This window comes from Electrona antarctica, assembly GCF_951216825.1.
Source record: "Electrona antarctica genome assembly, chromosome: 20".
Classification (NCBI taxonomy): domain Eukaryota; kingdom Metazoa; phylum Chordata; class Actinopteri; order Myctophiformes; family Myctophidae; genus Electrona; species Electrona antarctica.
The window spans coordinates 25,955,683-25,981,261 of NC_136801.1; the positions used below are offsets into that span (position 1 = coordinate 25,955,683).

Sequence of the window (25,579 nt, forward strand, 5' to 3'; positions counted from 1 at the left end):
GGCAAGTGGGCATGTCCTTTGGGGACAGTAGAACGTGACCTGTACTCGCCTGTCGGGCAAGTGCCTCTGAGACCTTTGTGTCAAACCCTGGCGGCCTAGTATAGAGTAGACCCCTGTAGGACCCCGGTCAACTAAATAGGGTTTAACATACGTTGTCTCTTGACTTTCGGCTGTTGCAGAGTCAGAAACGAGGCAGGTTGTTGTTAGCAGCGATACCTGCCCTATGTCCTCAGGGATTCTTCTCACCTCTTAACGAGTTCAGCGCATCGTTAATGTCCCTGGCTTCCACCAGCAGAAGTCAGGTCCTCTCCATTAGAGGGAGCAGGGATGGTGTCTGGTTATTTTAACAGCAACATCAGTGAAGGGAACTACAGTGCGGGACTCTCTTTGATCTTGCCAAGAAGACAATGTTTCCTGGGATTCAAACGGCCATCAAAGACACTCCAGCACAGTCAGTGATTGTCAAACGCTGTACTGAGGATTTTATGACAACCACATATTTTTGCAATATACGACAAGTTTTTTTTTTTTTAACTTTGTGCACATTCATCCTAATATTCGTACTCTTCCGAAATCCAATGTGACGCTTTGTGAGTTTGTGAGCTATGAATACAGGTGCGCTTTGAGATGTTTAGTTGCCCATTGCTGAGCCTTGGGCACAAAACGTTTGAAAAGCACTGGTCTCACAGCCTGTCCATTACTGGACTCTACGCTGCCGTGGCTGTACCAAGACCCAAATGGTGTCTGGGAGTTAACCTCCACTGTCATTTGCAAGGATGAGAGTTGTACTGTGGCCAGTCGTGTGTGGGTGTGAGTTATGAACTGGGTTCCTGTAAGGGCAGATCCTGCTTTTAAACCAAAATGTATGTAGCGCGCACACACACACACACACACACACACACACACACACACACACACACACACACACACACACACACACACACACACACACGCACACCACGGAAAGGCCACTTTATGCTAAGTAAAAGCATAGCTGCTTGGCGTCGACCTGCTTTCATAAACCCGAGCTCACCTCTCCAGGAGGAGAACTGGTGGGATCATCTGCATAATCTTTTGATCTCGCATCAGGTCTCAAGGAGCAGCCGTCATTAAGGAAGCGCGCACGACAATCCCTCACACGGCGGCAGGGCCGATTGCTCTGCCCCGGCGCACCCCCCCCCCATCTTCTGCTACGGCCCCCATCTCAAACACAATCCTCTTCAAAGTGCCCCCACCTGCCCCGCTTCGCCATGCACTGTCCTTCGCTTCAAAGTGGCCCTTGGTCGGCTTGAAAGCCAAAAGCGCTCCGTCCTTCACCGTTTGTGTGTTTGTGCATCTGCGTGTGATGTGTTGCCCTTGGGGTGGGTTTGCTCTACCTCCCACCACCTCTTCTCCTCCCCTCTTCTCCCCACCTCTCTGTTTACGTGTCTCTGGGCCCGTCATGTCCCTGAACCTGCTCTAATTAGCATCACATCAACTGTTTATTTATCCAGGTACCGGCAGAGGGGGGGCGGGGGGGGGGGGGGGGGAAGAGGGCTGGATAAAGGGAGCCAACAAAGCGAAGCAGAATAGAGGAAGGAGGCAGAAAGACAAGAGACGCGTGGTGGTTGGGGGGTTTGATCATCTGATGAATTTTCAGTGAGAGAAGGATGGAGAGAGAGAAATAAAGACGTTCTCAAAGAGGCAGAGCGGGAGAACTGATTCAGAGATAATCAAAGAGTTTGGGGGGAGAGAGAGAGAGAGAGAGAACGATGCAGCGAGGTAGTTAAGACATGATGCAGAAAGTCAGCAAAGTGCAAAAGAGGGAGAACTTTCCCTCCTCTCCCTCTCTCCTCCTCCACGTCTCTTCTCTCTGCATTTTTCATCTGAGACACACGGAGCGCCTAAAATTAGAACGCCGACAGTTTCCTTTTCCCTTCTTGCGGCGCCTCGTTTAATGAGTTCTCCCATCATGGTGAGTGATCATTAAGGTACCAGAGACACACAGGTGTTTTCACGGCGTCCCACTCAAGGTTAGTCGCTGTAATCACACTCCCCCCACTGACGCTTCAGCTGATTATCATACTGAATCCTGATCTATTGCCACTGGAGGGTTGTGTTGTGTTTATGTGTTGGTGCGTGTGTTAGTTAGCTGAACGTACGAGTGTATATAACTTTGTAAACTCTACGCACATGCCTTGTCAGGAATATGAAAACTCACACCTGTGTGAACTGAGCGTTGCAACTATACATGTATTGTTATAGTTACTGTACTGTACTGTGCACTGTATTGTAGTGTACTGTGCTCTGTACTGTACTTTGATTCTTTTTTTGGGGAAAAAAGACAGAGCAACACACCCAGGGTCTGGTTCCGGCGAGCCTTTCCGTGTCCTAAACGGTCAAGAAATGACAGTTACCGTGTGGGGGTCCCCGGAATAACCAGACCCCCAGGAACACGCCCAGGGGGTCGGCCGAGTTCCAGTGAGCCTTCCCGCGTCCGAAGCAGTCGAGAAATGACAGAGTTACCGTGTTTCAGCTTTCCGTGCTCTGACACAGAGTACTACTAACGTACGTACGTAAATGCTCCCTGGGCCAGGTGATTAAAGTTGAGCTTGAGTGTACTGTATGCCAACACACGTCCCTAGTGTACTTCATGTCATACCAATCTGTTTTTTTATCCAGTAAGTAAGTAGGTCGAAGCATAGACGTATAAAGGTGGATGCCTCTTGAGAGGGGGAAACATTTCCGAGATTCCTTGCAAAGCATAGCGGAAGCATGAGCCAAGCTTCCGCCTGCGTAACAGAAGTCCCGGGAAAAGACGCGCTGTGATTGGCCAGTAGTCACTTGAGTGGCAGCGAGAGACATGGAGGAGTCGCATGAGTGACGTCAGCGAGTAGCGACGCAGAGTGCCTTCAGCACTTCCTGCGCATTTCCGCCCCTTTTGCACACACATCGCTCCAACGAACTGAAGCTTTCTTAATCTATGGGTCGATGTAGTTTATTGTCTGTATCAGCCGAGCAACAAGGCGCTAGACCAGGGAGATGGATCGCTGAGGTGAGGCACCACACCTACTGTCCTACTACTTACCGCATGTCTTAGCTACCCAAGCTGTGCTGGTAGTGTGCTACTCTTAATGCTGGGTTTGCTGTGCCCGTTGTCCAACCCAGAACATTGTAAGCACTCTCCCGACCCGTGCTAGCGGTCGGTAGTATTACTGTAAACTTTAGTTTTTGTTCTTGTTGGTGTGGTTGCTGTTGTTCTTTTTATTAGTCACTTTTCGTCCTGTCTGTGTTTTGTTATGTCTCATATTCACCAGGTGTAGGGACGCAGAGACGGAGAGATGTATTTGAGACGAGTTGACCTGCTACAGAGAGTGTTTAATAAAACACCATTATTGGAGTAATTAAAGCTGTCGTCTTTTACAGGGGGAGTAACGTCACAGCACGGAACTCTGTGAACTCAATGCCAGCGTGAAAAACTGAAATAGGTCAACCGCATGTCATTTTTGTGAAATATTAATCTCAGACCGTTAAGACGCAACTATGACGTAACGTCCTTGCTTTGTCTTTTCTTCTTTTTATTATTGTAATATTTCTGTAGCTATTCGTCTTTGGCATTTTCTTAGTGTGACTTCGAACAATGTGTGATTAGTGTGATTCCAACAATTGAATTTAGGGTTGAGAAAATCTTATTTTACTTCCTTGCGGGATGAGTCGCTGCTTGTTATCTTCTCTAGTGCGTTCTCTCCTTGTTTCTTGCACACTTCCTGTGTTTTGGGTCCACTACAGTGTACCTGTTAAGTACAATGACACCACTGTCCCTCCAGGCTACAGGATACACATTCTGTGAAGCTATAGAGCGGAACTAGACAATCTGGCACAAGCTGTCCATCCGGTGTATGGGATCTACACTAGCCAATTACTGAGTGCATCCTAGTTTGGAATTTGGATACTGTTCTGCTGAATTTAGCCTTTTTTATATTCTGACTCTTTTGCTGGTCAGTTGTACACGGTCAAGCTATTTTAAAGTCTTGATGTTAACAAATTTGATCCACAAGCTCACAACATGTTGCGACGTGATGCTTTGTGAGTTTTCTATTTTCACTATGAATTCAGGTGCGCTTTGTGCCCATTGCTGTGCCTTGGGCACAAAACTTAAAAGTTTGAAAACCAATGGACCACAGCTGGTCTATTACTGGACTATTAGAGTTAACCTCTACTCTCATGAACTGGGTTCCGGAAAGGGCAGAAAGAACCCTGTTATTTGTGGACACACTAAACCAAAATGTATGTCATGCACGCACACCTCCAGCTTCTTTAACCACAGCAACTTCTTTGCTATCTTGAAAGTAGCCACAGCTGCCTGAATTTACAGTGACAGTGTCAGGTTTTAACTTGATAAAAGGTTTGAGTGCATCGCCCCCCCTCCACTCGCTCCAGACTTTGCCTCTCCACTTAATGTAAGTATGTATGTAACTGACCCTTCACATAGCCTGGCAGTTATCCACCTTGGAAAGGCCACTTTATGCTAAATAAAAGCATGGCTGCTACAGGATGCTGTGGCACCCTCTCCACTACCAAACGGACCTGCACCAGGCCACGTTCACACCAGGCATATGCAAAGATGCAAATATCGCAGTCGGCGGGGGTGATTGAGAAGAAACGACAATAATCCAGCATGGAGTCTCAATTGCAAGCCCTTTTGGACCTATAGGCATTATTTATATGCATCGGAAACGATGGAAGCGGACTAGAAGAAGACAGTGTAAAAAGCAGGGAAGGGGAATCATTAAAAATGTATTGCAGCTACAGTAGCTTTGAAGCTTTGCATCTGGAAGTTGAACCCAGCTCACCTTCAATTTGTATCTTTTGCAGCAGCTACAAACGTCGGATTTGCTTCGTAGCTTCACGTCGCTGGCTTCCATTGACAATGAATGGTAGACTGTATCTTTGCATCTGCCCGTGTGAACGCACCATTAGTGACCCCTCAGTGGGAGGTACTTCTGACACCAACGGTGTTGAATGGGTAGAGCTACGCGTCTGGCTGGTCTGTCCACAGCCCAGACAGACGGATCGCTCGGGACGATGGATTAGCAAAAGAGAGACAAATCTGAAACAGATGAGCCGGTAGACATGTTAATAGACCCAGAGGCTTATTTTAATGTTACAAACTATATACTACTAGCGGCAGCCGTAGCTTAGTGGGTAGAGAGGCCACCTGGTAATCAGAGGGTCACCGATTGGCCTCCTAACCCTGTTTGAAGTGTCCCCGAGCAAGACGATTAACCCCCAACAGCTCCACCCGAGCGCTCGTCATAACCACAACCACCTGAGGAGCCGTCAGCTGGCTGAAGCTGAAATTGAATCCCCCCCCCCCCCCCTCCCCCCCCCAAGGGGCTGTGTGTGAAGGATACCAAAACATTCCCATGTTCTTTGTTTACGCTAAGAATAAGGCCAGCACGATTGCCCACATTTCTTTCTCTTTTCAGCAATTCTCGTTTCAGTTTTCTCCTCTCCACCCTCTCTCTCTCCCTCTTTCTTTCTGTGACATGACTAACAAGTCTGTTGTTCAATGGAGAGGCGGAGCAGGCTGCGTTCTATAACTGGTCAGATGAAATAGTTGCCTGCCGCCCTGTACTTTACCTACCGCGTTGCAACTTATGTGACCATAAAGTCTCTCTTCTACTGAGCTGTTTCGGTGTCCATGACAACTTTTCCCATCTCTTTACTGTTCCTTGGTGCTGTGTGAGCTGTTCTAGAGTCGGCCGCAAACACAAAGGTCAGGGGAAGGTTTAGTACACAGTCGTCTACATGAATAACACAGAACAGTGCAGGCTGCCTGAGGGGTCACACACACACACACACGCGTGCGCGCATACGTCACTTCCACGCAGCTCAGCCCTGACCTGACAGTCCCGTCATCTAAACGTGTGTGTTTGTGTCACTGTACTGTATGTGTTGTGTATGTGTGCGTGCGTGCGTGCGTACACGCTCCTCTGCATTGCGCGTGTGATCGCAGATGATTAAAGATGCTGCCAACTTTCCGGGGAATGACATGCGGCCTCGTTGGACGTCCGGGGTCAAAGGTCTTTGGTTCTCAGGGGCGTGCAGCATTCTGCCTGGGGAGAGCAGCTCTTTGCAGAATGCGTTTAGGACCTCGTTTGTCCTCGTTGTCCATAGGCCTGTCTGAATTATTACATAATCACCTGATCGCCATTATTTGAGATAATCGCAATTATTTGCATTTCCTGTATAAATGAATCTGTTGAAAATGGTGACAATAGCCCACATACATAGCTTGTAGATCTTCTGTTCTTGCTATTTTTGAAATAATTTGAAAGTACAATATTATCAAATGCATGGCCATAATACTTTACTTATTTTGATTAGGGTTAGTTATTTCTGTGTATATTTAAAGGACCACTTCACCACTTTTCAACCTATCTTCATATAATAGGTCCTTACTAATAATCATGAAAAAATGGCGCAATTTTTGTGTCTCATAGGAGGGCTGTGGGCAGTTCAGAAACCGTCTTCCAGTGACATCATCGATGGGGAATACAAGCTAATAAAAACTGCAGGCTTTCTAGTCCTGAAAAGTTGCAATGCGAAAATGGAAGCCATCGTTCTCACGATAATGAAAATCTAAACATTTTTGTAAAAAAATATTGTTTAAAAAATAATCTGCCTAATGATGATGTCACTGGAAGACTGTTTCTAAACTGCCCACAGCCCTCCTATGAGACAGACTGAGTAGAAAAGAATCGTGCCATTTTATCATGATTATTAGTGAGGACCTATTATATGAAGATAGGTTGAAAAGTGGTGAAGTGGTCCTTTAAGTTATTTGTCATATCTGCCATTTTTTCCAATGTTCAAAGCCAAATTCTCATGATCGTGACAGCCCTAGTTATCCTGCCTTAATATTTTATACATTGACCCGAGGACAGTGTCGCGAGCCGAAAAAAGCTTGTAAATCAGCTTTTTTTTGTCACGGTACACCATCGTACGACGGAACATAAATTAGGCATTACCCACTACCCAGGCACCTTGATACCCGATAGAGGTTTGATCCCACCAACCATAAACTATTATGGTGCTATAACTTTTACGTTCACTGTGCTGCTGCTGTCAAGACGCAGTAATACGTATTCCATACGTGAGCGGTAGGTTTTTCTGTTCTTAGCGGTGGGATTTCTCTATCGATTAAGCTACATTCCCATGCAGGGCAGAGCGACATGCCCCTAATTGGAATGGATTTCACCCCCCCCCCCCCACATTGATTTGTTCAGGTGACAGTGGATGACATACAGCTGTGTGTGTGTTGTGAAGGCAAGTGTGTGTGTGTCATGAATACTATATGGGTGGATCTCCTTTTGAAACGCCTATCGCTCTATTTGCCGTCTTATAAATCGGGGCATAATGTACAGGTGACCATATTTTGTGTGTGTGTGTGTGCGTGCATGTGTAGCGCTGTGTGTGTGCTCTCCCTCTCTGCCCTCGCGCTGAGTGGCGGTCTTGGATGAAACGAGGACTTCTGCAAACACTGATTTCATTTTCCCCCTGACCGCCCTCGCTCCTGAGAGAGACCCCCTCGCTCCTAACACTGCCCCGGCACACACACACAAACACGCACGCGTGCACGCACACACACACGTAAGTACCCCTCAGACTGGAAAAATGTCTACCCCTACAGATGAAAGATGAGCGGTTGGTTAGCATGCATACATACAGGAAGAAGCAATCGAGCACAGATAACGCTGACGCTCATTCAGGAGGAAAAAAAAGGGAAAAAAGGACGACTGATTTCATCTCGGTCCGTCAGATCCATCAAATGGCACCAATTTGTGTCCTTTTTTCCCCCTGTTCAGATTTACAGTTTCTGACAGTTCTAGGAGAGCCGAGAGATACGTCTCTTTCTTCCTTCGTTCCTTTCTTTCTTTCTCCCTTTTAAACACACATGCACAATAATCCCAGAGGCGTGCGTGCGTGTGACTGTGCGCGCGTGTGTGACTGTGCGCGCGTGCATGCACGACACGTGTGTGAGAGCAATGGGGTGAGGAGAGAACATGGCCGCTGGACATGGCTCCTCACAGCCGGCTGGCCCCGACCCCCTGCAACTAGCCCTGTTATCTGCCCCGAGATCCTGGCCTTTCATCTGGGCTAAAACCGAGGGGTAGGGAGGGGGAGCTTGGCCTCTGCTGGGTCTTCAGCCCCCCCATCTTCCCAACCACACACCTCTGTTCATTCCAGACCCCCCTCCATCTCTCGGCTCTATCTTTAAGTCCCAGATGAGCATTGCTCTCACCTACAGTGGAGATAACAGACCTCTTACAGCTTGGCTTCTCTTCGCTCTCTCTCGCTCATTCTCCTCCCCACATCTTTACCAATGCCGTGGGGTGCCGTGATTTATTTCAATTGTTTTTACTACACGAAATACAGATTTCAACTGCTTCCCTTTAGCCTTTAAATGTTTCTTTCTTCCATATTTCCTACTATAAACACAGCCCTGTCCAGTAGATGAGATTTTCACGTGGGAAGTTTTAAAAGGAGTCTTTTAAATCTTGGTGATGCAGACCAGGTTGTCTTGTCATTGGGCGTCTGCCACCGGTGCACAGTAAAAACCTCGCCGTTCATTTAACTCAAGTGAGTGTATGGACTCCTGCGGGTCCATTACAGATCCACGTGGGTCCATTGTTGAGGGTGATTTATACAGTACTTAGCTGTGTCCTGAAAATAGGCCATCTACGCGTTGAGAGCTTCGGATTTTCATTGTGCGATACGGCCGCGCAACCAGGTATATAAAACTGGCATGGCATTCCAGTCTCAGTGTTGAATTCACACTGACTATTGACAGTGTTGCGCATTAGCAGTATCTTCGGACTGGATTCAGCCGGTAGCTGGAGTGCCTTTTGGAATTGGGGCCCCAGGGCAGGGACGCTATCAAAACACATCAATGTCCATGTTTTATAAAGTCTGTCACTGCAAAATCACAAAATCCTCCTCGGTAACAATAGGCTCTCACATGGTGCGTTGGCTTGCTCTGGCTATTCCTTTGGCCTGTCCTTAAGTAACAGGTACGGTCGCCCCTTTTCCATCTCGCCCCACTACTCTATCTAGCTGTAAATAACAAACATAATTCATGTTGTTGATTTTATATAAAAGGAATTATCATATTATCATTAAGTTCACTAAATGTTTTTAATAAAACAAAATGAACTGCTATAAGGTCCTAAATTAACTTAATTAAGCAGTCACCGTCTCTGTCTCATGTTATTCTTTCTTAATTTTACAGAGTATAGAGATCGACTACTATACAATCAAATAAATCTGTATACAAGATAATTTCAGATTTCAGAGAGGGAGGGAAATACTAAATGAACTGTAAATACATTAACACATTTCGCGGGGGCAAGTTGGTAAAGGGGCAAGTCGTCTGGTATTCCATAGATGGATAGATAGATAGATAGATAGATACCTTTATTATCCCACAGGGGAAAATCAGTCGCCCAGTGGCAGCACAGCAGTTAAGGTTACAACATACAAGTAAGGATAAGACGGATAAAAAGTACTGTAGTATACAGAAGAAACAAGGCAGAAGGAAAAGCAAGGTGCATCAAGAAACAATAATAATAAAAGTAATAAACAGGGCAAACAAGGATGTATGCGCACGACCCGTGTGTGTGTATGCTGTTGCTTTAGTGCATTCTATGACTGCTACAGTAGGCGCAATTCTCCCAGTATGAACAAAATAAATACATATTTTATCATATTTTATCCTTCCATACAGGATTTACAGTGTACAATTACCACCCTCTCCATTGCTTTCAATTTAATTTGTGTTATTCAAGTCAATAAAATGACATTATATGGAAGTGCAGTGTTTAAAAATGTGATTATATATTGTACAGGGATATAATAATAATTATTGTACATTTCCCAGCTCTTTGTGGCCTGCCCGAGTTTCCATTGAAGGCCCAGAATGCTTGTGCATTGCATTCCGTTCCGTTCCATTCCAGGTGGATGCATAGTGGGTCCCTCTGCTGGCCTCTAGCTCAACCCTGACCTGCTGCCAACGTAAACAGCAGAACCTCACCTTTCACCTCCCTGGCCTTACCTGATAGTCATGTCTCTGTGTGGACCCCCGATGTCTGCTACTCTCTTTGTCACACTCCTACTTTTATCTCTCTCTGTGCTGACATTTCTCTCTCTCTCTCTCTCTCTCTCTCTCTCTCTCTCTTTCTCTCTCTCTCTCTCTAGTCTCGATCCCTCTCCTTCTGTCTCACATGTTCTTTCTCTTTCCCTTCTCTTCTCTCTTCTCGCTCTATCTCTCTCTCTCTCTCTTTCTCTACCTCTCTCGCTCTATCTCACCGCCACAGCCAGGAACCGGGCACCCTTCGGCCCAGCCCTGACCTTTGACCCCCGTCAGATTAGAGTGGCTGGCGTTTCAAAGCCAGAGGCAGATTGAATGGCGTCTGTGACCTCTGCATGCCTTTCTCTTAAAACCCCACTAGGTGATGTTCCACAGAACCAAGGCAAGGACGGTCAGAGAATAGAGTTGGTTAACAATACAGTACATGTATTCAGGACATAGGTATTTTTTAATCACTGACATAGAATCCTGGCCAGACTATGCCTTTATGTGATCGAGCCTCTAAGCCTAGATAGGCTTGAACTTGAAGGTGAAGTGAACGTATGTGATTTATATACAGCATACCACACCACACTTCCCTTTTGATACAGTTGACCTCTGAGCGCATCACTTGAACCAGTGAAAAAATCTAAAGCTTTTGTTTCTTTTCTTTTTTCAAAGATATTTTTTTCAATTTTATATGGAATGTCTATTCATCAGAGGAAAGAGCTCTTTTTCCTCACTTATTTCTTGCGCAAGTTCCACTTGGTTTGTATTTTGTAGGCTAATTGCATTCAGAGGTGGATTATTAGGTTGCTCGCTCAGTGTGTTGACAGACTCAGCCAAAGTTTCACCTAATGATTAAAATAACTATATTATATGATGCTGGGTACAAATCATACTCCATTGTGTCGTGGTATTAATAATATTGTAGGCTACTGTATATTGATCACATGAACGCCACACACAGAATAGCCTAGTAATAAGTCTTACCATTTGATGAGGAAAAAGCTGATGAAATCTAGCTTTTCCGACATCTGGAACTTAGTCCAAAAGACGGATTAACCCTCAGTAACCAATAATGGTCCGTTATGGATGAAATCTGTGTCCAAGTCCATTATTCCATTTTATTTCCAAATCCGATGTAGTGGGACAGTGGAGGGAATCAATCACCACAGTAATCAATACAGCTCTGATGAAAAGTATCGGATTTTATTTTTACCTCTGCAAAGGTGCAGTGTGCAATTCATCAGTAGAAAGGGCTTGCCGCTTTTATAATGTCCTTGCAGAGTTTTAATAACATTTGGTCGTGATGTTGAACTGTATAATTAACTTAGTTATTTCTCAATATACGTGAGAGTAACTATTTACTTCATTTATTAACGTTCAGCAAGGAGTGAAGGAATCGCATGCCAAAATAAGCTGCTATGCTGTGCTTCCCGACCTGGTACAGACCGTTTCGTTTATATATATCTCTATGGTACCGACGCGCTGTTAGCTTGAAGATCTGTCCATTTCGGAGCGACCAGAAACATCACGTTAGTTTCCGGTTACTATTTATGAAGGTAAAATGGGCGGAGATTTTGTACTACACACGGTGAAACCGTGCGAAACGCTTGGGAAATAGCGAGTCCCCTTGACTGTGAGGCAAAAAAAAAAAAAATGATACGCACTTTGGTGAATGACACGTGAGATTGAGCGTACGGAATATACACACTCATCATTTATGCACTTTATTTAGACCTGGGTGTACATTTCCTTTGTGAATCTGGCCCATTCACTTTTAAATTCTGGCCATAACAATACAATCACATCATTACAGGTTGTGCTTTTTAAAGTCCAGATTTCCTGAAGTGACTATCTTCTCATATTGTGCTGCATCCCTAGTCCAGCCCTTAAGTGCTTCTTGCAGCCCTTTCTTTCCAACCTGGTTTTCCCCCTCCCAACATCCAAGAGACTCTTTCCAACCTGGTTTTCCCCCTCCCAACATCCAAGAGACTCCAACGTTGCCAGAAGCAGCAGCATAGGACAAGGAGACTGACATCAAGCTAGACTCTCCCCTTCTCTCCCTCCCTCCTTCATTCCCCCGTCTCTCCTGCCGTTCATCCTCCCAGCAGGTCCTGACTAGTGGCAGGAGTGCGTTAACATGCTCATTATGCAGATGGCGGTGCACGCTGAGAGTGGAATGTCCCAAAACGAGTGGGCTGCAACAAGAAGAGAAGAAAGGGTTAAAGGCAACAATAAGGAGGGCAAGGAAGTGATGGAAGAACAGCTGGAGGGAGAGAGACTCACGTAGAGATGAAACCTTTGAGTCATTCTTTTGAATATATCGTAAGAATAGATCTATCTCTATTGAGTGTTGTCAAGTGTCACTGTTTGTTCAGCACGTGGGCTGTCAAATAATCATAATCATCATCACACACCTGCCACAACTGTGTGTGTGTGTGTGTGTGTGTGTGTGTGTGTGTGTGTGTGTGTGTGTGTGTGTGTGTGTGTGTGTGTGTGTGTGTGTGTGTGTGTGTGTGTGTGTGTGTGTGTGTGTGTGTGTGTGTGTGTGTGTGTGTGTGTGTGTGTGTGTGTGTGTGTGTCATCTGTAACACACTGGTGTCTCTCCAGAGACCTTTGCTGATGTACCAGCTGTAGTACGCCATCAAATCCCATCAGCTCAGGAGAACATTTTTGCCACAAGCCAAATCTCTCTAATTCTATTCTTATATAATTCCACCTCACTGCTTTCTCTTTCCTCCTCTTGCTTCCCTGATCTCGTTGCCCTTCCCATGTGAACTCCCCATCACACTAGAAGACTTCAAATCCAGAGTAGGGGATGTCAGGACTTTTAAGAGGTTGCCACGCTGTAGTAAAGGCAGGGTCACATTAACCACTTGAGCCCTATTTTATATTCCTCATACAATGGTGTCAATATATATATAACAAAGGTTGAGGGGTGCGCGCGCGTGTGTGTGCGTGTGTGTGTGTGTGTGTGTGTGTGTGTGTGTGTCAAGAGAAATCACGCCGTCAAATGCTTGCCTTTTGTGACACGTCCAGACTCTTGCGGTTTTTGCCGATCAGTATCACAGAGCAAATCTGGAACCACGCCCGTATCAAAGGCTGCTATTGCGACTCGGATCAAAATGTGAAATTCAAACCACAAAATGTGTTTACTATTAGGCCCATTTGAAGCATTCCACTGTATATAATGCTCAAAATGGGGACCGCAGGTTGCACGTGGGTACTATAGAGGGTATGAGCGTGACATCATCATCATACCCGGAAGTTATGCGGCAACGCCTACCGAGTGGCAAAAAACTACTTCTTGGCCTTGACAGCCCATACATCCACACAGAAAAGTCCTATTTGATTGCATTAAATTACTTTTAAACAACATTAAATTCACTTTGTCACTCACTTTGCCACTCGATTTTCCACTCAATCTGCCATTCACTTTATGCATGCGCATACCCTCTATACACAATGGAATGAGGATGCTTTTCTTGATGGTCAAGTTAAAATGATATACAGTATGAAGTTGCCCTTTACTTGCACAGATGTGAAAGCAACCAATTTAGGAGGAGGGTGTCAGTGGGGGATAATAGCGACTTTAAGCAACGACGGCTACGCCAGTCGGATACGGCAACCGGAAATGGATCAGTGCTCGATACATAAACCTGCTCTCCGTCGCAGCCCTTTCTACTACGGCAGAAGCTACACTTACACGTAGTGTCTACAACGCCATGTCATAACAATGTTTATTGAAATTATAGCTGTCATACATTTACACCGATTGCTCCATCACCTCTCTTATGCTGTGTAAAGTGTTGGCATGCTCTGAATGAAGAAATAACACTAATAACATATGTCATATTAACCATGTTTATTAAAACGGTTTTAGTATAACACAGATTGCTCCAGCACCTTCCTCTTTCCACTGCTGATCATGTCCAGCGCATGTAAGAATTAAGCAATATCGGCAAGTTAACATAAAAAGTGTTTATTTTTGACACATGCTGCATAGACCATGGGAACCAAAGTCGCCGTCGCCGACGGCTGTTTTGCTTAACGATTTTGACAGCTACGGCGACGGCGTCATAGCCGCCGTACTTCCGCCGTCCTGAAACAGTCGTTGCTTAAAGTCCCTATTATGTACTTGGTGACAGGGAGTCAGGTCACTTGTGATTGACTGGGAGGATACCCCACAATGGCAGTAATGATGCATTATTTTATTACTGATTATTCAATTGTTTTCTTTCCCATTCATTGAATAATCAAGGTGTTTTTTTTTTATAAAAATCGACTAAATGTAGTCGATCATTGAATTTTTTTTTTAATGCAGAAAATAGCCGATTTGCCGTTTTTTATTTTCAGCAATTTTGTAGCAATCAGGATGGAATATGAAAACTCAAACGGAGCCGTCTTGATCACATGACCTATAGAGGTCATGTGTGTACCGATTTGCAAATCTGAAAGTAAGTACATTGTTTTACATACGTCGGCCTCCTGGTGGCGCCCATTCAGGGTGTCTGTGTGCAGCGTTTCGCTGCGTTTAAGCCAACGGTGCCGGAGATTAGCTCATCACAGACGGACACACGGACGGACGGATAGACACGGTGCAAAACATAGTCTCTCTCCTAGTACCTTATATTACAATAAGGCTATAGCAATAGATATTGATCACTATCAAACCTGATTTTGCTACACAGCCTGATTCAGAGCATCAGGTTGCATCAGCGCTGACTCAACAGATTTGTGAACATGGGGACAGATTGTTTGGCATACATTCTTGTGGTGTGGGATGTGAAGGGATGGCTGGGTCCATTCAGGACCGTTGGGCTCACAACAAGCGCTAGCCCCTCCTATGCCCAGCTTTGTGTGTTTGTGTGTACCACATTTGTGATGATTTGATTGGCCAGTTTTGTGTCTGTGTGTACCACATAGTGATGATTTGATTGGCTGAGCACGGAATGTCTATCACATTTGTGATGATTCGATTGGCTGAGCACGGAATGTGGTGGTCGGTGAATGATGATAAGAGCGCCCCTCACTTCACATGAGTGTGATTTTTTTTACTATTTGCATCTGCATAGATCTGGATATATTTCTAGTAGTGTGAAATGGGCAGGGACATATATCTGCCAAATATGCCCAACTAATATCCAATGAGAGTTAAGCATTCAGAGAGAATGTATGACAAATTGAATGAATGGTGTTAACAACTGTTGCGCAGGCGAGCTGTGGCATTCAGAGGGTCTCCTCTAGCCTACAGTGTGAGTAACTGCAGTGCTATCCGCTCTGTTGCCGCAGATCTCACACATTCTCTTCGGTGTGCAAACGGCAAATATGTCATCTTTAGCAAAATGTGTTATCGAAATTATATTTTGTGTTTGTGAAATGGAAACCTTATTATCATTGCGAACAACCTCTCCAAGAAGTAAAGAAGAAAGTAATATCCACTTTTACCACAAGTCAAATCTCTCTAATTCTAATCTAATGTAAATTCAATTTACAATTACAATTTACAATTTAGGCATTTAGCAGACGCTCTTAATCCAGAGCGATTTACATTAAGCAAGAACAAAAAAGCATGGGAATAAATCACATGCTTATGCATTTATCATGAAACATGCATAAGCTAAGAACGTAACTAGAACGTAGAATTCCAGAGACACCTTGCAGTTTATCTTTAGCTGCTTCTCTTGCTTCCCTGACCTGACCTCTTTGCCTTTCTTATGTGACCTCATAGTGCACACATGTACCAAGAGTTGAATTGAATTGAATCTCAAAATATGTAATCATTTGCACTTATGTGCTAAATCGTATTTTGTGTTGAAATTGAAACTTTGTGTTATTGCACACAACTTTGCCAAACATCTTGTTGTTGCTTTTTTTTCCCCTTTTGGCCCCGTCCAAAGATAATTGGGTTGTTAGAAGCTGCATATGATTGTAAAAGTCACCGGTGCCCCTTCATGCCACTACGATGAGCATCTCTTCAAAAGCATGAGGAGGAATGCGCTGAAGGCCTGCAGTCTACTGTCAGATGTGTTTGAATTTCAAAAGGCTTCGTAGCCCCGTGGGCCAGTCTCCCTCTCACACCAGCCCAGCCTGATATTACACATAATGTTCTTATTTGTCCAGAGAGGAAAGGCGTGAGACTCGCTTGTAGTTTTGGATAAAGGTGTCTCTGCCAATTCGAACCGAGCCGTGGCAGCTGTACTCTCACGTGATGGAACAAAGAACCAGGCGTTGCCTGTTGGGATGAAAATCCCCCCCCGTCCTGTCCCCTCCTTCCTGCTATACCCACATCAAATCCCGGGAGGGATTCGTATCCCACCGTTCTTTTCTGTCCCGTGTTGAGCCAAATTCACAGTCAAACTGGAATCAACTACCCACACAGAGAGAGGGAAAAGCTCCAGCTTTACAGAGTCGTAATGTGGTGGCGGAGGTGGGGGGGGGGATACTGTATAAATAATCTGTCCTCGCACAAATACTTCCAGGTGTTAAATAGTATGCCTTTCCACGTTTATTTCTCTTCTCAGTCTTTTGAAATGTGAAAAGCTTTTGCCCCAAAATCCATTTGAAATGGATACAAAGGTTGAGGGGTGCGTGTGTGTGCGCGTGTGTGTGTGTGTGTGCGTGTGTGTGTGTGTGTCAAGAGAAATCACGCCGTCAAATGCTTGCCTTTTGTGACACGTCCAGACTCTTGCGGTTTTTGCCGATCAGTATCACAGAGCAAATCTGGAACCACGCCCGTATCAAAGGCTGCTATTGCGACTCGGATCAAAATGTGAAATTCAAACCACAAAATGTGTTTACTATTAGGCCCATTTGAAGCATTCCACTGTAATGTCCTTCTCTCCTCACTTTTGGAATGAAGATGCAGTATTGATATAGATGGAAGGCTTTTTGCTGTTGTTGGTTTAAAGCCATACCTGTAGCTTTTGATCGATGGTTTGGAAACCACAAAGGAGATTGAGAGGATAAAGTCCTTAAACCTTCTTATATGATAATCTTGTTCTTCCAAGTTTTTCCAAGTCCACTTGACATTTTCTTTCAATGGTGTGTGTGTGTGTGTGTGTGTGTGTGTGTGTGTGTGTGTGTGTGTGTGTGTGTGTGTGTGTGTGTGTGTGTGTGTGTGTGTGTGTGTGTGTGTGTGTGTGTGTGTGTGTGTGTGTGTGTGTGTGTGTGTTTCTTTTTAGTATTTTTAAGTCATCATCCCCACTGGGCACCTTTAAAACACCATTTGTGGACATGGGGCATTAGATTGAATCCAGGGCTTTGTTGGGGGGGCTTTTCTCAGCCCCCCTCTGGCCAGGCTGTGGTGCTTGTCGGTCAGGGGGTGAGGGAGATGAGAGCGAAGGTAGCCCCTCTTCGCCTCGTAAAGCTCCTGCCCTTGGGCGGCTTTCACGCTCCGCTGACTGATCCTTCCAGGAAGCGAGGGGGGGTACAAGGAGCACCCCACAGAGCCCCCAGCATGCACCAGGGCCGCACACTGAGCGCCAATCAAAGGGGACACTCTGTCCTGGGCCTGGGGGAGAGCGAGAGAGAATCCTGTGCGTGTGTGTGTGTGTGTGTGGTGTGGAAGGAAATATGGATAATAAGGCAGCTTGTCACACGCTTGGACATGCTCTTGTTAGTGACAGTATGTGACGCCTTGTTTCCAGCTTGGACTGAGTTTAAATGACACCATAGAGGAACACGGGGCCAAGCCTCCTGCTGGGACACACTGCTGTACTGACTGTATTAACTGTAATAACTTTCACAATTACACGGGGAGGTCATGGAGCAGTCGGAGCTTGTCATAAAAAATTATGTTAGTTCACTCGGGGAATTTTAGACCACAATCGCAATGTGTTGCAATGTTGGAAGTGCTTGTTGTTGTGGAAAGTTGATGTCTGATAAAGAATAAATTTAGGTTATTATAGTTTAGCCAAGTAGAGCAGTTGCTAAAACATCATTTCTTGTGTGTGTTTTATAAAGGGCAGCTGGTGAGTCCAGACCTTCGTTCCAGATGAAGAGCCTGCAGTTCCGAAGCATTGCCCCCAAGGCTCCGGCCTTGGCGCCCTCTCCCTCCCCCGCGGTCCTGTCCTGCCAGCCTCCCTCTGCTCTCCCCGAGGCCACCACCGCCTCCAGCCCCAAGTCCATCATCGTGCCCGCCCAGAACTACGCTCTGATGCAGATCGCGGGCCAGGAGGGCACGTTCTCCCTTGTGGCGTTGCCCTCCTCCGTCTCCTCTCAGACGCCGCAGCAGCAACAGCCCCAGCCCCAGCAAACCCAGCCAATCCAAAATAATCTCAAATTGCCCATTCCGAGATATCAGCCAATGAGGAGCAAAGGGACCATAGAAAAGGTCAAATCAGCACCGCCAACCGCCAGGGTGAAAATGCCCACCAAGGTTGCTGTGACGTCGCCAGCCAGGTCGGTGGTTACATCCCAGATGGTGGTGAAAAAGCCCACTAAGGTGGCCGCGACCCCTTCGGCCAGGTCGGTGGCTACATCTCCAATGGCGAAGAAATGGCTAATGGAGACCACAGAGACAAACGAAGCTGGAGTAGCCAAGGTGGAGCCTTCAGAGCAGGTCATCATGATTGACCCGGCCTCCTCCGAGATCGCCGTTACAGCTTTCCTCCCCGACAACGCTGTTCTCTATCCGGGCTCTCAGCTGGAGCGAGCACCAGATGGATCTGAACGGCCTGCTACAACCGGCCTCCTGCAGAACCTCCAATACTCGCCCGCTACTGCCAAAAACTCCCCATGCAAGGCCCCGGAGGAAGGGGGCAAGACCAGGCGGAGGCCGTGCCAAGCCAAGCCTGCTGCAGCCCAGCCTCCGGGCAGTATCACTGTTCTCTCCCCGTCCATCTTTAGCAAAGCTGTCCAGATTATCCCCTCCCCACCTAAGGGCAAGCTGCCCATCCTGCCCTACTCCAAGATGAAAGGCACCCTCGTCCCTGCTGCCAAGATCACTGCTGTGTCCCTGGAAAAGAAAGGTGTCTCTGGCCAGCCTGGACTCACCAAGTCCTTAGATCCCTCAGCCAAGACCCCAGAGACCGCTGAGGCCTTGAGTCACAACCAGGTGCCCAACCCCCTTCTACAGTCTCAGGCCCAGACCACACTGCTGCCTGTGCTGGGCGCCCTTCAGAAATCACCTGGCAAAAAGAGAGGAAGGAAGAGAAAGACAATGGAAGACATCCTCGCTTTCGAGGCGCGAAAGAAGAGGTCCTTGTCTTTCTTCCGCAGGAGAGTCCCAGAGAAACCGCCGGCGATCGCTCCCGGTTCCAAACAAAAGGAAGTCGAAGACATTTCCAAGAAGTACCGCAGCATCCGACCCAAACCCATGCTGGTAATGGAGACGGTCCCTCAGCTGATCAGTCTGCCTGCCATCACTCCAGATGGCCAGGAACAGGAGCTCCTTCTGGGGCACCAGCTCTCGACTAGCCCTCGCCAGCAGCCCGCCCCGGCGACCCTCCACCTGAGAGGTGCCTCCCAGTCCCACCTGAGGGCGTTTTTAGGCAGCCGCCCGCTCCACCGCTGCCCCACGTGCGGCCGCTGCTTCCAGTTCAAGCACCACCTCCAGGGCCACATGAACAGCCACACCAACAGCCGCCCGTACGTCTGCCCCGTCTGCCGCAAGGCCTACGCCCACTCGGGCAGCCTCAGCACGCACATGAAGCTGCACCACGCGGACGGGCGGCCCCGCAGGACGCTGCGCTGCGAGTTCTGCGAGAAGGCCTTCGGCTACGTCGGCGTGTACTTCACCCACCTGAGGGAGGTGCACAAGGTGGTGCTGACCGTGGAGCCCTCCATCAGCCAGCACGAGGACGACATACCTGTTGAGGGGTGAGAACCAGTGATGGAAAAAGTAGTACTCGCATGCTTTTACTTAAGTAAAAGTACCAATACTGCAATGTAGAAGTACTCTGTAAGTAAAAGTCTGGAAATTCAAAATCGACTTGAGTGTTAAGTGTAAAAGTATTGGCATCAAAATGTACTTAAAAGTATCAAAAGTAGAAAGTACTCGTTTTCAAAATCTTTTGAAAATAGCAGATCTACAAGCTCACAATGCGTCACATCGCGATGCATTGTGAGCTTGTAGACTGTGCATATAGTCATATGGCTCACTGGAAACACTCTGCTACAGCAGTGGGTCTCAAAGTGTCCTTGACTGTCCAAATTGTCCAAATTGCTCCGTACGGGTGTGTAACTCACAGAAATGGAACCAAATGGTACCCATAAGTGTCCATTTCGTTCCATTTGTACACTCCCAGAGTTATGGGGGTCCTTGGGAACCCCTTTTGGTGTTAGCATTATGTTATGCTTTAGCTATTGAAAAATAGCAGATCTACAAGCTCATATCCCGCCACCGAGTGGCGCGCTACGAGCTTGTAGGTCTGCTACTTTTGAAAAATCGAAGAACGACTGACATAGAAACATAGCATTTTCAGAAAACTGTCAGGATGTAGAAGACATTTTTAGAATCTGATCTCAGGTCTAAATAGGTTAAATAGGTTTGCGAACCACTGCACACTAAACGGAACAGAGCCTTAATTAGTATCATCGGTAACACCTGTGAAGGAAGTAGGAAGAGTTGCAATAGAGCCCATTGTCTGTGTTGTTGTTCCTCCTCCAGAGCCACTTCTCCAGAGACGTCCGATGAGCAGGGTCAGGAGGAGGAGCGCGAGGACCCCGTGGAGCTACAGATCAAGTGCGGCCGCTGTCAGGCCATCGCGCCCACCTTCGCCGACATGAAGCTCCACCTGCTCTACGTGCACGGCGAGGAGGTCCCGGTGAGGACACGCGACAGCCAGGCGCTGCGCGGGGGCCGCGAGGCGGAGGACGAGCTGGTCAAGCACGCCGCCCACTACTGGCGGCAGCTCAACGAGAAGCGAGAGACGAGGAACATCCTGTCGCAGCACCGCGGAGGAGGGTACGACGGCGAGGACGACGACAGCGGCGGGGCCTATTGGCGGCAGCTCGGCGACAAGCGCAACCTGCTGGTCAAGTGCGGCAGCTGCGACGAGGCGTTCCTCTCGTTCTCCAAGCTCAAGAGGCACATCCTGTCTCAGCACTGCAGCGGCGGGTACGGCGAGGACACCGGCGTCGCTGCCCCGGCGTCGCGGGGCGCGGGCGTCCTAGCTGCGGGTTCAGCCTTTAACTGCGTGCTGTGTAGCCAGGTGCTAGACAGCAGGGAGGGGGTGATGGAGCACTGGAGGAGTCGACATCACTGTGAGCAGACCGGCGTGCTCTGGGATGCCCTGAGCTCTTACTCGGCTCAGGGAGAGGCCGAGGCAGAGGAGGATATGGACACGCCCGCTCCCAGCCCACACTAGTCAGCCTATAGGCCCACATAGGACGGGCACTGAGCCCTGAAAGGTGGCTGTTCCTCTCTCTCTCTCACTCACACACACACACACACACACACACACACACACACACACACACACACACACACACACACCTCATAATAGTCAGTAGCACAGGGATGGAGAGTTGCTCCCATGGGTTTTAGCACTACTTTCATCTTTCATCATTGAGGTATTTTGACCTGATTGGGTCCTGGAAAAGGAAAAAGAAACATTTTGACCTGATTCGATCCCAAACATGCGTCAAATCAGTGCTGAAATGTGACATTGGTGCTACAACTTATTTGGTGCCTTCTCTCTGCATACTTCAGCGAATCCAACTTCATTGACTATACTGTTATTGTGTCATGTTCTTATGTTGATTGCACTGTTCTGTCTCCCTTTTGGAGTTTATTTTTGCATTTATTTTGAGTATTTCCATGTTTCATATCCTGTTGGAGATGAGTTATTTTAACTTTGTTTAATATTTATAACCTGTAGAATGCACAGTGAAGCCGACACCAAGGGCATACTGACTGTCACAATGGCAGACAATTTAATTTATTGGCCTTTGATTATACATGTAAAAATGACAACACAAATACAGCACTTCTGCGCATCATTATTCCCGTAACTGAAATTCTCACTCTTCAGTTACAGTACATCTTGAAATTGTTGCAAAGAATTAGGTAGAGGGCAGTATTAACCACTTAAGCTCTATTCAAAATATTTCAAAAACTAGCTGATCTACAAGTTTACATTGAACATTTCTGGAAAAACTTCAGCTAAAAGAAAAGCCCAAAATAGGGATGCCAAGTTGAAAGTGGTTATCTCCTAACCCAGGAAGTAAAGTTCTTCTTTCCAATAAAAAAAGCACCCAAATGACATCCTTGTGGCCTTCTAAAATAAATAAAATTAACGAAGCAAATATTATGTTCAGTGTTCACGCGTCATCTGGCTCATATTCAATATGGTCCTTTTTAGGCCAGGTACTTGTTAGTAAATGCCTAAATGTGTATTCTGTGTTTTATGCCAAGGGTCTATTCACACTAGTGATTGTATACGTGAATTAATTTGTGTCTGAGCTTTTGAAGGGCTATTTTGAAGATTTTATTATCCGAGTCCTATCCTAGTTCCATTGTGAGGATGACGTGACAATGTGACATGAACACACAATGGAACACTATGATTCAGGTTAAAAACTCACAAAATGGCCCTTTAACCACTGACAGAATTGCAATCTGTGGATTATTTTTTACAAAAGACATGGGAAAGAAACTGTCAAAACTGCCTACGTGTTGTTGCCAGCTAATCAGCACACACCCGTGGAACTCTGTGATAAGAGAGCTAGCTAAACTGTATTGTCCAGAAGAATATGCTATTTTATACTTCAGACCATCGGTTCTCATCCTTCCTCCTCTGCAGGGACCTCTAGTACTCTGCTGGATTTTCAACTGAAAAATGTAGGTGAGTAAGAGTATACTATACTATTAGAGATGTCCCAATACTGTATCGGTATCGGAAAAGTATCGGTATCAGCCCTTTTTGGTCATATCGGTATCAGCGAATATGCCAGTCTAACCACCGATCCGACACAGGGGTAAAGGGTTGACACTATGACAGGTAAATAAAATGTTGGGGCATGTGGAGTTTGCTTTTGAGTTGCCCAAACTGCAAGTGCACATGTGAGTGAGGAGTCTGCTATTAACAACACGAGATAAAATAAGTATTTTTTTATATTCATCTCTGGTATCGTATCGGAACGAAAAACTATCGGGACATCCCTATATACTATACAGTGAATTATACAGTATATTTACCAAACCCCATTTAGACCTTGTCATGTGGAAACCTAATTATGTCCAAAACTGTTACTTTTCAGGATTCAAATGAAAAGTAGCAGATCTACAAGCTCAAGCTTGCAAATCCGCTACTTTTGTGCGACGCTGTAACATGATCAAGTAGTACGTTAATTTCCACGAAAAATGTGGAAATGAGCGGTTTCTGCCCGACAGCAACGATGTATAGTATAACAACTAAAATGACACACATGCTTTTCCCGGATTTAAAGGTATAGGCTTTCCAGGTCTTAATGGGTTAAAGGGTCTGCAGAGAACAAGGTTGGGAACCACTGGTCTAGCTTAATAACGATGGTTTCTTTAGGAAATATTATGCTTGTAGTTGGTCGTTTGAAGAACCAGCATTTTTTTTTGTCTGCTTCTAATGCGGAAACGGGGGGGTTAATGTTGTTTTGGTTTGGGTGGGGAGTAGTTTATTAACATTTGTCTGACTGTGTATAGGCCTACCTTTCGTACAGAAGAGGAAAAAAATTACAGGGTCAAGTGAATGTACCTTGAATGTTTTAAAAGAAAAACCCTACCAAATTATACATATGGATATATAGACTTATATAGAGATAGTATTATAGATATATATTGAGGGGGGGGGGGGACACGACAATATATATATATATTTGCATAGAATAACTAGGTAACCGGCTGCTTTGTTCTGTCACACAGTGAAGGAAAGAAACTACAGAAGAATATATCTTTGCCAAACCTGGCAACTAAAGCCATGTAAGACCTGTCCTTATGTGTCTGACACAAAACCTAGGACTACTAATTAAAGGACATGTATTACAAACAATGTATGTCTGACACAATTACAAAATTATATTATAGTACCGTACTCATATCAGTGGAGTGGAGCGTCATGTCTGAATATACTGTAGTATTTACTCATTGTCAGTGACATGTCCTTGATTCCTAGCCCTAGATAATAAAATAAAAACCTAGGATTATAAGAGGAAGCTGGGATGGAACCTACCGGTAAACATTCTCACAGAAGACTGCTTTTCACAATCTACTGTGTAGATATCAATGGCACAAGAAATAATGTGTGTAGTGTGTACACATGAAAATTATCCATCCATCCATCCAACCGTTTATCCATAGTCGGGTCGCGGGGGCAACAGCTCCACCAGAGAGCTCCAGACTTCCCTCTCCAGAGCAACATTAGTGACTTCCTCCTGGGGGATCCCGAGACGTTCCAAGGCCAGTGAGTTGATGTAATCCCTCCATCTGAGCCTTGGTCTGCCCCGGGGTCTCCTCCCAGTGGGACGTGCATCGAGGACCTCCCTAGGGAGACGCCCGAGAGGCATCCTAACCAGATGCCCGAACCACCTAACCACGCTGTACCACCCAACCTCGGCTCTACTCCGAGTCTCTCCCGCGTGACTGAACTTCTCATCCTATCTCTAAGGGAGATGCTAGCCACTCGTCGGAGAAAACTCATTTCGGCCACTTGTATTGATACTGAGCAAAAATCAACACAAAAATCGAAATTTAAGAAAAGGCAATTTGAGAAGGCGCATACCTCTGCAGGAGGTGCGAATCTTCATAGGCCTCACGATTTGATCTAAATGTTTCTATATGAATGCTAATGGCCACTTTTTCATCTTTTTATTGATGAGGTGCTTTCATGTGATGTGTGTAATCACTCTCCTTCAAACTTAAATGTAGGTGGGGAATATAAGCACCTGACTGGCACATAGCAACGCAACTTTTCTCCCAGTGGTACACCCCTGCCTGGCCCCACCTCCTCTTATAGTCTTAGACACAAACCAGGAAGTGACAGATTTAAGGATCCGGCTCTTATTCCTCAGTGAGATGAGAAAAGTACACAATGTTGTCAGCACAAGAAATCAAAAGGTGTGGAAATTCATGTTAGCTTCAATGACATTCACACAAAAAAAAGGTGACTGTGCTTTTGTAAAAAGAAAATAAGACTGAAAGTGTTTGTGCTTGTGACCTGTTTGTGTAGCCTACCTGAAAAACCTAATGTTTCTGAGAATAAAGATATGCATTGTCATGGACAGTTTGACTTGTTGGTGATTCGTCTTTGTTTTTAATAGGCATACATAGCCAATTTTTATCCCTGTACTGCACGCTATGGCAAGTGATACTAGTCTGACAACACATTAGTATGTCTACTGTGCATTATTTGAGTTTATAGTGTTACATTTTTTATTAGATTTTTCTTTTCTTTCTTTTTTTAAACCCTGCACATGTTTTGATGACGATGGATTAAGTCAATGGAAATAAGTGAGAAAAAAACCCCCCTATTATTTATTCTAAAA

The 25,579-nt window shown here is 45.9% G+C and overlaps 1 protein-coding gene across 4 annotated transcripts in view; it reads left to right on the forward strand.

Moving 5' to 3' along the window:
* znf438 (zinc finger protein 438) overlaps positions 1-25,315 on the forward strand; it is a 62,362-nt gene extending 37,047 nt beyond the window's left edge. For 3 of the 4 annotated variants that reach the window (XM_079490210.1, XM_079490211.1, XM_079490213.1), the window contains 2 exons: positions 18,083-19,939; positions 20,730-25,315. In XM_079490210.1, coding sequence (XP_079346336.1) covers positions 18,083-19,939; positions 20,730-21,429 — 2,557 coding nt within the window. In that variant the 3' untranslated portion in view covers positions 21,430-25,315. The remainder of the gene's footprint in view (positions 1-18,082; positions 19,940-20,729) is intronic. The other variant, XM_079490212.1, reaches the window with a different exon arrangement.
* Positions 25,316-25,579: the final 264 nt, after the last annotated feature.